At 36.4% G+C, this 14,507-nt stretch overlaps 3 protein-coding genes and 1 long non-coding RNA gene across 4 annotated transcripts; 2 read left to right on the forward strand and 2 right to left on the reverse strand.

Moving 5' to 3' along the window:
* The first annotated feature begins 1,263 nt into the window (after nt 1–1,263).
* On the forward strand, nt 1,264–4,585 carry LOC137835930 (rop guanine nucleotide exchange factor 12). Its single transcript, XM_068644687.2, has 7 exons — nt 1,264–1,856; nt 2,010–2,126; nt 2,336–2,490; nt 2,594–2,668; nt 2,772–3,047; nt 3,151–3,471; nt 3,845–4,585. The coding sequence occupies exons 1-7, from the start codon at nt 1,595–1,597 to the stop codon at nt 4,250–4,252; spliced, it is 1,614 nt and encodes a 537-aa protein (XP_068500788.2). The 5' UTR covers nt 1,264–1,594; the 3' UTR covers nt 4,253–4,585.
* On the reverse strand, nt 3,906–5,290 carry LOC137835934 (uncharacterized). The gene is made up of 3 exons (XR_016521192.1): nt 4,748–5,290; nt 4,411–4,650; nt 3,906–4,298 (listed from the first exon to the last, which is right to left on the reverse strand). It is a non-coding gene; the product is annotated as an uncharacterized LOC137835934 (long non-coding RNA).
* Nucleotides 5,291–6,523: 1,233 nt separating this feature from the next.
* RPS17 (ribosomal protein S17) lies at nt 6,524–7,189 on the forward strand. Its single transcript, XM_068644691.2, has one exon. It carries the CDS (start codon nt 6,591–6,593, stop codon nt 7,029–7,031), a length of 441 nt encoding a protein of 146 aa, XP_068500792.1. The 5' UTR covers nt 6,524–6,590; the 3' UTR covers nt 7,032–7,189.
* Nucleotides 7,190–8,593: 1,404 nt separating this feature from the next.
* GL2 (HD-ZIP IV family of homeobox-leucine zipper protein with lipid-binding START domain-containing protein) lies at nt 8,594–14,211 on the reverse strand. Its single transcript, XM_068644686.2, has 11 exons — nt 13,896–14,211; nt 13,518–13,795; nt 12,857–12,974; nt 12,553–12,747; nt 12,023–12,397; nt 11,652–11,753; nt 10,446–10,655; nt 9,889–10,063; nt 9,522–9,793; nt 9,363–9,449; nt 8,594–9,262 (listed from the first exon to the last, which is right to left on the reverse strand). Exons 1-11 carry the CDS (start codon nt 13,977–13,979, stop codon nt 8,882–8,884), a joined length of 2,277 nt encoding a protein of 758 aa, XP_068500787.1. The 5' UTR covers nt 13,980–14,211; the 3' UTR covers nt 8,594–8,881.
* Between the last annotated feature and the right edge of the window lie 296 nt (nt 14,212–14,507).

Here is a 14,507-nt window from a genome sequence, read left to right on the forward strand (position 1 = left end):
CTAAAATAAATAAAAAATCAGTCATTTTATAAGAATTAAAATATATTGATTTTTTTTAAAGGACTTGAAACTTGTTTACCAAAAAATAAGATTTCATTTTCAATGTTCTTATTTAAAATTCACTCTTCTAATCATCATCTAAAATGTGTGGGAAAACGCGGAATGTGTTTATCCAGATCTAGAAAACACAAAGGTCCATTAATGTTTTTCTATAGAGTCACTAATCTCAACGTTTGTTATTTATTGGAGAATCAAAATTACACATTGGTCACAAATAAAGAGATTAAAAGTTGAATTAAGTCACTAATCTATTGGTGGAGAAAAAAATCAGATTAGAAGCCCACTATGTGTGTTAAATTTAGTAAAATTTAATTATTTTCTTTATATATTAAATTTGATCTATATATACTATTTTAATAACATCATATTATTATGATAATTACCTACATCAAATTTTAAACAATTTAAATATTTATAAATGATTTTATAAAAACAATTCTATTAAACATTATTATGAAACTTAAACACCTTAAATAATAACAATCACCATATTTTAATATAACAAACTATAAGGACTATATCTAATATATTTTAATATTGAATAATTTTTATAGGTATTTGATAATCTACTATTTTGTATAGCTGTAGACAATCATATTTTGAGAGACATAAGATCTATATGATCATATTCCAGATATTGTGTAGACGTGCACACGCTTTTGCTTTTTTTCAGCAAAAACATATGGGGGAACTGCTCCTTCAATCTCACACACACAAGGAAGTTCCAAATTATATGTTAGAACATAATAAATAAAAATTAATTTTACTTTAGAGTGAAAGTTTAATTACATAGGAAATCCCTGAGTTTTCCTTTCTAAATGTTGCAGTTACAGAGTGTTGGAACAAAACTGCATCCCTGTATTGTGCAGTAAGATAGCTGTCATGACAGCACAGGAAATAGCACTATAATTTGATCACTCAGCAAGTATAATAAAGAAAATTCCATTGACATTAAAACATTGTTTGTTTCATTCTCCTTTGAAGTGTAAGATTCAAAGTAATAGTTACTGGAACATAGAAACACAGAAGTAGTAAGAATTTGGAGTTGAAAAGCAGTAAGAGAAGAGGAATTTGATTGTTAAAAAAAGGAATGGTGCATGTCTGTCTTCCCTGGTCTTCAGTTATATTTGACCTTTACCTTAATCAACAACCATCCAATTTTCCCTCGCCATACCAAAGCAAAAGCTGCATTAACAAAAAAAAAATAATGCAAATTTTGTTTGTCTCACTCTTCACCCCAACCCATTTCTTACAACATGCACCCCACGTTCAAAGAACCCAGCTCAAAAAAGAAAGGCTAGCAAAAAAAACAAACAAACAACCTCCACCCTTTTCTCAAACTCACCAACTCCAAAAAGAAAAAAGAGAGAAAATACAACACCCTTTTCATTCGTTGCTTTGGCTTCCCCTCTGCTACTTTCCTTCTCTTCCACTATCTCCCTGCAGGGTCTGGAACACCCCATGTTTTGTTCTACTTCTTTGCACCTTAAAAGTTAAACTTTGCTAGGAAAAAGAAAAAAAAAAAGAAAAAAACATGGTTCTAGCTGGAGAACAAGAGCAGGAAGGTCACAAAACCAAATTGTTTACCTTCAGAGGGATATTTGAGGGCGCTGGAAGGCACACCAAGAGCCTCAGCGTTGACACTGCTACCGAATTGGATCCTATAGAGGATGGTGCAGCCTCATCAAGAAGTCAAGGATCAAGGCCTCTCACTGATTCAGACAAGATTCCCAAAGCAAGGACGGTAAGCAAGGAAGAAATGGCAGCAAAGGAAGCCAAAGAGAAGCTCTTGCAAGGTCAATACCATTACTATTTAACAATCACCTTATCATTCATAGTCAACTCTCCTTTAATTTCAAAATGTCTCATATAACATACCATCAAATTCTGTTCATCACTTTTATCTGATTTGTCTGTAAAGTTGACATTCATGGCTGGGATTAATTCAGATATGGAACAGATGAAGGAGAGATTTTCCAAACTGCTGTTGGGTGAGGACATGTCCGGTGGTGGAAAGGGAGTTTCGTCCGCTTTGGCTCTGTCAAATGCTTTTACAAATCTTGCTGGTACGTTGACTTTTTTTGCAGCAGCATTTTTGTTGGAGATCCTCGTGATGAAAACATTTCATTATTATATATGAGGTTGCAAACTTCTGAGTTATGATTAAAGTCCAATGAAGAAACATTTGCAATATAGCATTCTTTCTTCTTTCTTTGAGAGCTTCTTATCATGATATGTTGTGATGATTCTTATTCTGATCTCACTGAAACTGCAGCTTCTATTTACGGTGAACAAAAACGACTTGAACCAATGCCGGCAGAAAGGAAAGCAAAATGGAGAAAAGAAATTGATTGGCTTCTATCGGTCACGGACTACGTTGTTGAAATGGTTCCTTCACAACAAAAGTCCAAGGATGGTTCAAGTATGGAGGTAACCCTCTTTCTGTCTATTTCTATATAAATAGTATTTGTTCTTTCTATCATCATAACATAACTGCTATCTGTATGATTGAGCCTGATTTTTCATTGGCTAGATTATGACGACACGACAAAGGACGGATCTCCACATGAATATCCCTGCCTTGCGCAAGCTTGATGCAATGCTTATTGTAAGATCATTAACCTTGATTACCTCTTGAGTTCAATGTGATGATTCTCTTATAGGTTTAAATTGACTATTAATTATCCCGAGCAATTGGTGATGATGAACAGGAATGTCTGGATAACTTCAAAGATCAAAATGAGTTCTATTATGTGTCAAAAGATTCAGAGGATTCAAATCAAGACGGTGGAAGGAAAAAAAATGATGATAAGTGGTGGTTACCTACCCCTAAGGTTCCTGCAGACGGTCTGTCTGATTCGGCTAGAAAATTTCTGCATTATCAGAAAGATTGTGTGAATCAAGTACTTAAAGCAGCCATGGCAATAAATGCCCAGATTCTATCAGAAATTGAGATCCCTGAATGCTACATTGACTCCCTACCCAAGGTGAGACAAAAAGAACCAAAGGAAGCTTATAGTTAGCGTCTGGAGCAAGATTGTGACATCTATTTACATAATCTATTTCTTTTTTCCTTTTCTTCATTTGCAGAATGGAAGAGCAAGTCTAGGGGACTCGATCTATAGGAGTATAACAGTCGAATTTTTTGATCCTGACCACTTCCTGTCAACGATAGACTTATCATCTGAGCATAAAATTCTGGATCTCAAGAATAGATTTGAAGCATCAATAGTGATTTGGACGCGGAAGATGACCCAAAAAGATGGAAAATCTGGTTGGGGTTCTGCAGTGAGTTTCGAAAAAAGAGAGCTGTTTGAAGAGAGAGCAGAAACCATTTTACTTCTCTTAAAGCACCGTTTCCCTGGCCTTCCTCAATCTGCATTGGATATAAGCAAAATCCAATACAACAGGGTAAGACCGTGTCCTTTAGTTTAGTTCTCCAATATCTGTACACACTCACTCTAGCTGATTAAAAAAATCAATGAACTTCCCAAGAGATTCGTTTGATCTTAAGATTTAGACATAACAACTATGAGACTTGGATACTCCTTTTAAATAGCGTGTCCGTGTCGGATATACTTATTATATATAGATTCGTGTCTTTGTATCCTACATTTTAAAGATTATACATATCTTCGTGTGTATCTTCGTGTATCTGTGCTACATAGTATCTGAGCATATTTGGATTCCTTTATAATTTGTGTTGGCAACGTTGGAAGGGCCATTCAATAGAATGGTTTCACTGTGTTTAACTAACACGTTGGGGTATTTGTTATTTTGGCAGGATGTGGGGCAAGCTGTTCTAGAAAGCTATTCAAGAATATTGGAAAGTTTGGCCTTTACAGTTCTTTCAAGAATTGATGATGTACTGCAAGCAGATTTCCAAATTCAATGTCAAAATATACAGTTAGCAGGAAAAAGAATGAACTCAATTTCAAGGCCAGCTAAAGAAGAGACAGACAAGGGTAGTGGTGGTGGTGAAGCACCTTGTTCAATGACATTATCAGATTTCATGGGTTGGGGCTCTGATCAAGAGGAGTCAACGTTGAAGAAGGACCCCTTTGCAATTCCAGATGAGTTATACAGTGACGAGGATCCAAAGCAACAGAAACTCCCTCACGTAGTGACCAACAAGAAGATGTCATATCTTGAGAACTTGGGAGTCTCGAGAAGCCCAACATCACGTCATTAAAAGCGCATTAGAGTGATAGAGGCGTTTGTTGATAAATTCTTTCCTTCTTACATAGGAATGAACATGAACATGCAAAATGAATGGGTTTGAAGCATGGTCAGAGATATAAGAAGGATTTGTAGTGTAGTAGCTACTGAGTGGTGGTTTTTTGACGATACCTAGCACCAATATCATCATCATCCATGACCTGTCAACTCACGCTTCCTTTATGTGACTGTGACAGTGTTGTTGTAGAGATCATGTCACAGGCCAATATGCGTAACATACAACTTCTTCTAATTTGCTTTCTGTAAATTTGGATCATCCCAAGGAAATCGAGTTTGTTATGGTCAATCGGCTTAACTCATCACATCAATTGCATTAAAACATCTTCATTCTTGAGTTTCATTCATCCCTCACTGCTACATTATCCATGAAAATAACTAAATCATCATTACTATACAGCAAACACTATTTATTGGACCAGAACTAAACATGATTTAATAGAAGTAGGACCTAGCTTTGGTGGAAGTTGTGGACCTTTCTTCATTGGTAGAATGTCAGCTGAAGCAGTGGCAGGGTGGAACCACCCTCTTTGTGAATGGAAATAGAAGAACTTGCTCTGCAAATCCTTGTCAACGAGGGAGTTATAAGTTTGCATTTTTAATGGAACTAAGTTGTGTAAGTGCACAAAATCTTATTGTAGCCACTCCTAAACATATATACAGCTGAAACTATCCAATATTGATTTCAATGCCTTTGTACTACACTACTTCTTCGCATGCATATTGATTTAGAATTCATAGTCTTTCGAACTCAAGTTCACGAGATAACATTCTTAAGATGAATCATTGTATTGTATTTAAGAGGTATTATTTGTTTTAAAGATCGATAATTCGTCACGATTTTATTTTTAAAATCATATAATTAAAAAAAAATATATAAATTATTATTAATCTCGATTTCAAATAGTTTAATAGTCTTAATTCTTGGGTCTGAAACTCTTTTGAGGGCTTGAAAGAGAGCTTGCCAGAGAAGCCATGTTGTGCTTTGTGCTTCAAACATCACACACACAGTCACATTGGTTTTGATATGTTACAAGAATCTCATCTAATTGCCACGTGCTCATCTTCAGTTCTTTGTGCATACTATGAAAGTCTTTCATGATATGCCACGTGGTTTCCAGATGGATAACCCTATCCTCTTATATTTCTTAAGTTTAAACACACGTTAGAGTTTACAAAAATTGACGGACGCATCTTGCCAATGAACTCAATTAGATTTTTTCACACGTTTTTTTATATATAGGATTAGTTTATTCTTTCGCTTAATTAATTCAAATTTTAAATATTTATAGAAACAAAACTATTATTAAGAGTTTAATAATTTATAAACTGGAATCTAGTTCAATTAAATTTAACTAAATAATAAGAAGGCAATGAGAATGATGAAATATTTGCTTAACATGGATATATATAAAACATTTTTTTACGCATTTTAAGGAAACAATATACCAATGGTTGTACCATATAAACAAGGTAGGTAGTTCTTCCTACACCATATATTTTTTATATGCACCTAACATAAATTTGTAAACTCAATATTGTCCTTGTCTTGTTTGTTTTGAAAAAAATAAGTTGTAGATAAGTGTTTGGTGTGCGTTGGTGTAGTGGTTGTTGTGGTGATGGTGGGAAGTTTTCACTATTAATTGCGATGTAGATTGTTTTGAGGTAAGAAACCAACCACCATGTTCGTTCTTCATTTTTTTTAGCAGAGATGTCACCGAATCCCGATATCCAGAAGCTTGCATGTATGGTTACAAATGCAGAAATTCGGAAGTCATTATCACGACTTTCGGATATAAAAATCCAGAAAGTGATTTTTATTTCTCATTTAAGTTTCTGAATGGACATCAGAAGTAAACTATGAGTTCTGGATATTCATATTCAAAAGTGTTTTCTAAGTTTTGGATTTCCATATCCAGAAGTTAGTTCTGAGTTCTGGATTTCCATATCTGGAATGGTTTGATGGAGCTGCTGGAGATCTCACATCGACTAGAGATGAGGACAATTGATTGTATATAAGTGGGTGCAAACCTCATCTCCACGAGCCGGTTTTATGGGATTGAGTTAGGCTTAAAGTTCAATTCATATTATAAGCTTGGTGGGTGCATGTGAAGAAAAATGGTATAGTACCAAGAGAATCAACCAACAAGGTATTCGCTGTTTGGGCTTTAGGCCCATGTATATTGGGTTACAAAGGAAGGGAGTTGGGGATGTAAGAGAGAGAGGGAGAGTGATAAGGAGATAAAATATAAAGTAGAGAGAAAGAGTGATTGACAGAAAGAAAGGGATAAGAAATGTGGCTTCTTCAGCTCCCATCGAAGCTCTCAACTCCATTTCTGAACGGCCACGCCCATGGCTACAACCTTCTCTCCAAACCCAATTCCGGCGTGGCGAGGCCCCAATGGGCACCCCCGTCTTCCGTGCCCCAAATAAAGGCCATGAAGACAATGCAGGGAAAGGTTGTCTGCTCCAGCAGCGATAAGACGGTGGCAGTGGAGGTGGTCAGGGTGGCCGTTCACCCAAAGTACAAGAGGCGCTTCAGGAAGAAGAAGAAGTACCAGGCCCACGACCCAGATAATCAATTCAAAGTGGGAGACATTGTCCAACTCCAGAAGACCAGGCCCATCAGCAAGACCAAGACTTTTCTCGCCCTCCCAGCTCCCCAAAGGCCCTCCGTCCAACCCTCCCAGCCCGAAGAGCTTGCCATTCCTTTCGAATCCCAGCCTCAGCCCTAGACTCTCCTCAATTTCACTCCCTCACGCGTATTTTATCCAATCCTCTTTTTTTCGCTTTCGTCTTTATGTGTTGTAATTTCCATGGTGCAACTCTTTGTCTATGTGCAATTCTTATCATTCTAGCTACGGCTATCATATATAATCGTCGTTTTCTTTAATTGATTATCCTTGCTCGATGATAGTTCAGAGGATTGAGAGAATTCAGGAAGTTTTCTCGTTTAATTCCATACAAAACGAGAGTGGGACTTGCTGGGACTAGGAGTCCAGAATTTGGTGCAATCGAAATCAATTTGAGATATGATTCTTGTTAACTCTGTTATCGTGAGCGATTTTATTGCTTATTGCACACTCTGAATGTTTGATGAAATGTCTCATTTGGCTTTTGATCAATCTTCCATTCAAATGTGGCGTTATGGCATTGTTGTTATCTTTGAGAACTTGCTGTGACAGGCAAGTGTGTGATGAAATGTTCGATTAGGATTCTGATGGCCAAATTTCCATCATAATATCTTGAGTTTAACTTGTAGTAAATAAGGTTTAAAACACGAATAAAATTATTGTCCGAGGTGTATTGGGCAAGTCTCTCAGGATATAAAAGAAAAGAATAAATGAGGTGAGAATAAGAGAGGAAGATGAAAATGTGAGAGGAAGGAAGAGGAGTGAGGATAAGTGAATGAAAGTGAGAACGAAATCTCTCTTTGTATAGGGAGAGGGAGAGGAACCAAGAATCTCTTGCATCTTCACAACAATTGAAATCGTGGCACATTTTATTAACTGGTCGTTGGAAACGGAGCAACTGAGTGGAGAATACCGCGGAGAAGAAGAAAAGTAGAGAAAGTGAAGTGAACCTTCCCAATGCACGTCAAATTTAGAATAGATCCGGTCTCCGCCGCACTTCCGCGATCTTCTCCCACGACATTGAAAAAATCACTAAGGTTTTTCTGAACACTCTTTTTCGTTTTGCAATATTTATTCAAATGTTAATACGGTCTTACAACATAACTTCCCCCTTGAGCTCTGAATTTTTCCATTCCTCGTAGCTTATCCAACTCATTGCTCATCTTGAAGAAAGGAAGACTTTTTTTCTTCTTTTAATTAATTTTACACGTAGTACTGATAGTCAACTAAATGAAAGCTCTTAAATATTTGCCATGTAAATACGTGGATCAAATGCAGTGATCTTGGTAAAATATTAATTACGTTTGCTGATCACCTCTGCGTGCTGAAGTAACGTTCTGAAAATTTATTATTTTTCTGAAGTTGAAACTCATCACATCCATTCTTTTTATTCCGATGAGTCCTGTCTTTTAAACTTGATTGGTTTTAAGTTTTATCAACCTTTTTGTAATCATGAAATGGTTTTATCAACCTCTAAACAGTGACGTGAGTTTGCTTCCTACATGAACATGAAACTTACAGCTTCATGAAGGTTGTCTAAAAGATGAGAACATTGTTAGAGCAGAACTTCGGTGTCAAATAACTTATCATATCTCTTCCGTTTTTAGAGGATAATTCGAAATCTGAGCCATCAAACCAACCATATAAGGCAGGAATAATCAAAATAGCTACAAAAAAAACCAACTGCATAAGGTATTAATAAATGATAATTCTATACACGCCATAGTTAAAATCTAGATTCTAAAAGCTTTTTGTCCCTCTTTCTACCTATAGAACTGCAGATACAGATATACATACTCGACCAAAGCCTCCTTGGTAATGGAATAATGAATAAAACAAACGCAAGCTATTTTTGCCAAACCGAATACCATCCAAAAAGGAAATAGAGAGCCTAAGATTATCACTGCTAATTATAGTCTATGACTCTCTATCAATTGATTATCTGATTTTGACTAACCCTCTTCACATTGTAAGCTTGTTCTGATATTTCTCAATGTACAAGATACAATAGTGTTGACTGAGTCCACAGACTCCACTGTTAACTTGGCTGTGGGAGATGTATTAGTCAGAATCTGGAATGCCATTGTAAACAAGGATCCTCCTTCGGTATATTTTTCTTCCTGCCTTGAAGTAATCACCAATGGCCTTGATTCGAGGCCATCAGGAATAATAGAGAATCCCGAAGGAAGTATGGCAAGGTTGCTTGAATCACATCCTGTCATCACGGACTGAATACCAGTAATGTCCACAGAAGCATATACCACCATTGACTCATAAGGATTTGTGCAGCTATCTTGTAGTATCCACACACTTTTTTCTTTCAATTTAATTGTCTGTCAAATAAAGAATCCCATATTTCACTCAGCACCATCGTTTGATCTAAAGGCAGTTTTCATTTCGTGAAGTATTGAAATTTGAACCGAAGCAACTTACTTGAATGGTAACGGCATTGCCTCGGTCTTGTCCTTTGGATAAATTTGCAATGGACTGCACTGTCCCACCACTTGACATGATATCCCACTGAGACAATATGATAATAAGTTCAGCAAATTTAGCCAATCAATTTGAGAAGGAAGAAGACAAGAGTGGTACCTCACTTCGGCGTGTTTCATCCCTCAAGAAATCAAACAGAACATTTTGTGAGACTGGCAACCATACAGATGAAACAGCGCACAGTATCAACCCAAGAGGTTCACCAGGATCGTTCAAATTCTTTCTAGAACTTATCCTTATGTCTTCCCCGTTTTTGCTTGTAACCTTAGTCCATGTGTGGAAGCTTGACGCGCCAATTGCATGGCAGAAGCTCCATGTCATTCTTTGTGCCAACTTCAAAATGCTTTTTCTCCCAGCCAATGTGGCAACACCTAATCAACATTTTGTCATGCAACACTCTTTATTTATAGATGCTCTTTAGTAAAGTAGAATTTAACAGGGTAACTTGTTAGAATTGATTACTCACCGGTTGAATCCTTCATGGGAACATTAGTTGCCATGAAAAAAACTAGACGCTCACATTGAAGTTGCAGAGTCGTAATCCAGTGCTTTGCTCCAAAGGCTAGGCCACTGTTCACAATGGTGCGATACATAGAGTGAACTGCACTCTTCTGGCATTCTAAGTGCTCCACCCATATTACCTAAAGACAGAACAAAGATCAATACGTAGTCTAGTCTAGTCTCTATTACCTTTTTTTCTTCAATAACTCTAAATCCACTTCACCAACTTTTCTAATTACTATCTTCCTTTATTTTATTAACATAACTTATTGCTTTGCTTCACTCATCCTTAATTCACATAATGTCCACCGACAAAGTTCCTAATGGTACCAGCAGCAGGTAACATAACACCTAGTGTTTGTACCCATCGTTGATTTTATTTTATTTTTCTCATGATTAGTTTTTGCACCGACTACAATGACCAATGGTTTTCCTAAAAACAAAATATTGAGGTTGAAATTTTTATGGGTCCGAATGTAAGAGAAGTGTGAATCAATATATGACTTGATTTGTTGTACATACTTTGCAGTGGCCATTGGACTTGTCCTCAATAATGCAGCCAGATGGGCGTTTTCTGCATTTCACGAGGGATGCGTCAATGTTGTCTTCTACTTTGTCTATGGATACATCGACGATTGCCCACTGTTCAGCACTCAACTGTTTGCAGAAACGGACAAAATAGACTTCTCTTGTGGGCACCATTGGAGTGAGCATTTGGAGCTCAGCAAACATCTGCACCCAATACAAAATTAAGGTTTAGAGTTTTCTTGTCAAAATTAAAACTTTTAGCACTTCCTGGGTTAAAGCTTCACTCTCCAGTGTCCACATCTTAGAACTTGAACAGGGTCATTCTCGTCTTTCTATGTTCATGTGTTTTATATTATGGGGCACACTGATTATAAAACACTGATTATGTGCTTTTTTGTTGGCATTTAGCATTGTAGAGGAAAAACTCTTTTCATGAAAGGACACGTAAGAGAAAGAGACAGAGAGAGAGATTCCAGCTGGAGACACACATTGGATAAGATTGGCAACAGTTATAAATGGTAGTTGAGTGTATTATGTTACTGTCTTTTTAAAACTTTCTTCGACTTTTGTCTATGCTTTGTGTTATATAAATAAAGGTCGTGTTTTAAAAGGTGCCAAAAGACCAATGCATGGAGTTATGAAACCGTAATTTCTGCAACTGGAAGCGTAAGTTTACTCATGCAACTCATTTTTTTACCTTAAACATTCAGAACTTTAAGACAAAATGTACGGAAATAACTCCAAACCACATCTTCTGTTGTTTGCAATGGGTGGACGTGGACCACTTGAGAAAATAAATTTCCATATTAATAAATCCACGTTTGAAGCGTTGTTTCTCGAATGAAACGGGAAATAAATTTTATTTAAAACATTTGGCTCAATGAAAACGATTGACCGTGACTCCCTAAACTTTTTTTAACTACTTTTTCATAATAAAATATTATATTAAAATCATAATAACTTTTATATCAAACCATTCATTAAGTGGGGTCAGGTGAATTTAATATAATATAAACATAGTTTGCAGGCACGTGGAACACGAGCAGTTCATCACTTTCATAACATTAGTATCGTGTTATTATTACAAAAAAATCAGTGTGCAGTTTGTGGTACGGTGAATTCAGTGTTTGATGAGGGAGAGTTAATTATTACTGACAGAAACCATGAAAAAAAAGAACTGTAATAACATTTTCCTCTTACCAGTTGCACTGCACCATTCCTGTTAGAACCTTCTCCATTGCATATAACATCAACAGTTGCCGCCTTAGATATCAAACACGGAAACATTTCTTTCCATTGATTCTGCAAGACATATACATATATATGCATAACAAATATCTTTCACAAGTCAAAAAGAAATAGTATTCTGACCCACAACGTAATCATGAAGTACTTTTAAGACAAGCTTTGATATATTAAAAAGTTTACTTCATTATTCAGACATCATAGTATTCATATGGTTCTTCAAGATTATATATGTTAATCATGCAAAAAATTCAGACATCATAGTATACATGCATATAGTTAAATGAGTTATAACTGTTTTGTCATCAGTTATATCTTATCCTTACCGCATCTAGAAAACTTTGGACAAGTCGAGGGAGATCCACGAAAACAACTCCAGTGTCTCTTGAGGCTTCAATGGATCTCTTTGGCTTTCCACTGCATGAGTTTTCAACTGCAAACTCCTTAACGTATTCGTCGTAGTTAAGTATTTCGCGACCAGTCTCGAAGCTACGAAGCCATAATGGTTCCCCCATGGTAGCCATCTTAATCAGTTCCTCCATTGCTTGGTTCACTATATCCATTATCCTTGAATTGTCAATTCCGAAAATTCCAGTGTAAAAATCCAAAGAGCTTCTGTTCTCTTGGTCATGGCCAGAAGAACACGAAGGGGACGTTGACCCAGGTGCGTATTTCCCTAAAGCTGCTCTGAGCTTCTCTACCTACAAACACGGGTGTAAAGTTTTGTGAATATATGCTGCTTTTCAGATAAAGATATAGTTTCTTTAAATAATTTTACAATAAACTTTTCAAATTCTACATTGAGCATTGAAATTTTAAATAAAACTGATGATAAGAACGTAAATTAACAATAAACCTCAGCTTTGAGTTTGGCATTTTCAATACGTAGTTGTTGTTCTTCGGTTGGCATGGCACCATCTCTGCTTGTGGTGGGCACGCCACAGGTGGGGCAACAAGCTTTGTTTACTGTCTCTCGTAAGGTCTTATTTTTCTCCTTCAGTTTCTCTATTTCTGACTTCAACAAAGAATTTTCATGACGCTCTTGTATTGCCTGCAAAACCAACGTAGAAAAGTGAGAGAGAAAAAAGTTATGAAAAAAATGGACTAGAGTCAACGGGTTTTGTGAGTAAGTCATGAATGAATAAATTTAAGGTAATTACCTTGATTTGGGTTCTACGATTTTGGAACCAAAACTTTACTTGCCTTGGGGCAAGGCCTAATTGCTTGCTTAGTTGTTGCCTCTGCTTTTCATCAGGATGTGGTGACTCTTTAAAAAGCCTGCATAACATTACATTCATGTCAGCTTTCACAACATGCTTCCCTTCTGTTATACATATACTCACTAATGATGACCCTAAATTAATGGCTGCTTACATCTAATAACATGTTCAAAGAAAACCACCCAAAGAGTTTCAATTAAGAATTACTAACTATGGCTTTTCTCTCCCTCTCTAGTATAACTAGTAATAATGAAGACGCATATGGAAGTATATGCAGAAGGGATTGCAGAAACTCAAAGAAAAAGTGAAGAAAAGTATAATGCAAATTGATCATCACCCATTAATCAATGTACATATTCCTCCATCCAAACTCACCTCAACACCCTTTATATCATACTTTGTTGGGAACTGTAAAGTCATCTTAAAAAGAAGGAAAATAATAAATCCATAAAATTTTGTATATTTTTCAATAAATTTTAATCATTGGTAAAGAGTTTTCTGGGGAATGTGTTAATGATGTTTGTGAACTCACCAGATATATATATACAAGGAAACATAAAATAAAGTGAGATTATATATGATTATGTATATATATACTAACGCTTCCATTTCTCTGATCTGATCAGCAGTGTGTCTGTGATATTTCTTCCTCTTCTTCTTCCTCTTCCTGTCGACGTCAGCATCAGCATCACCATCCTCGTGCTCACCTTCTCCTTCAAAATCATCCTCTGATCTGGATCTCGTGGGACCCGAATTCTCGCTGCTAATCTCTTCTAGCCTTTCACCTCCTCCGCTCCCTTCTTCCCACTCCTCCACCTCCATGTTGGAAGTGGCAGCTTCGGCCTCCGCCGCCACGCCAGCGCGGTGAAAAATCCCAGCCTTGAATGCAGGAGAGGGGAGAACAGTGTAAAAAAAGCGAAAAACATGTAGTTATAGCATGTAGTTATACATAAAGAAAGAAATGGAGAAGAGAATTTACAAGGCTGAGAGAGAGAGCTGGGGAGGCAAAGAAGTCTTTGGCATGAGAAGAGGGAGGTGGATTGTTGGACATGTCAGCGCCCATTGGTGAAGAAGAAGGAAGAAGGAAGAAGGAAGAATGAAGAATGGAAAATGGTGTGTGTGTGTTTGAAGAGAAGATAAAAATGGTGGAGTGTGTGGGAAATAAGAGAGAAAGAGACGTAGCAAGGGGTGGCTTTAAGAATATAAAAACAAAGGAAGGAACTCGCTAAGGTTATTTAAATATATTTATAGTGATTTATTGTGTTTTATTTGTTTATGTAAAAAAAAAAATGAATACTGGTAGGATTGACTGTTAGATAAGATAAAGGGAGAGGAAGAGAAGAGACCCAACTAACTTTGGCAGTTGAATTTAAGGCTCAACGGTATATTTATCTTAAATCCCATCAAATCACTGCCTCCACTTTTCTCTCTCATTCAATTCTTTTCTTTTTCTTACCATTCTCACCAACTAAACATTTTTTCTTTTATTGCTTATACTTTTATATTCCTAAATTTAACTAATTATCTCTTTTTATATTCTTTTATATTTAATAATTAATTTATCGATTAGTGTTATCAAATACTTTTACTT

This window comes from Phaseolus vulgaris, chromosome 5, assembly GCF_051622355.1.
Source record: "Phaseolus vulgaris cultivar YP4 chromosome 5, ASM5162235v1, whole genome shotgun sequence".
In the NCBI taxonomy this organism is placed as follows: domain Eukaryota; kingdom Viridiplantae; phylum Streptophyta; class Magnoliopsida; order Fabales; family Fabaceae; genus Phaseolus; species Phaseolus vulgaris.

Coding starts and splice junctions, on each gene's coding strand:
- LOC137835930 (XM_068644687.2), top strand. CDS start 1,595: ATGGTTCTAGCTGGAGAACAAGAGCAGGAAGGTCACAAAACCAAATTG. Junction 2,669..2,771: donor AGCTTGATGCAATGCTTATT/GTAAGATCATTA, acceptor GATGATGAACAG/GAATGTCTGGATAACTTCAA. Junction 3,048..3,150: donor ACATTGACTCCCTACCCAAG/GTGAGACAAAAA, acceptor CTTCATTTGCAG/AATGGAAGAGCAAGTCTAGG.
- RPS17 (XM_068644691.2), top strand. CDS start 6,591: ATGTGGCTTCTTCAGCTCCCATCGAAGCTCTCAACTCCATTTCTGAAC.
- GL2 (XM_068644686.2), bottom strand. CDS start 13,979: ATGGGCGCTGACATGTCCAACAATCCACCTCCCTCTTCTCATGCCAAA. Junction 12,398..12,552: donor ATGCCAAACTCAAAGCTGAG/GTTTATTGTTAA, acceptor CCGTGTTTGTAG/GTAGAGAAGCTCAGAGCAGC. Junction 10,656..11,651: donor GGAATGGTGCAGTGCAACTG/GTAAGAGGAAAA, acceptor TATTGGGTGCAG/ATGTTTGCTGAGCTCCAAAT.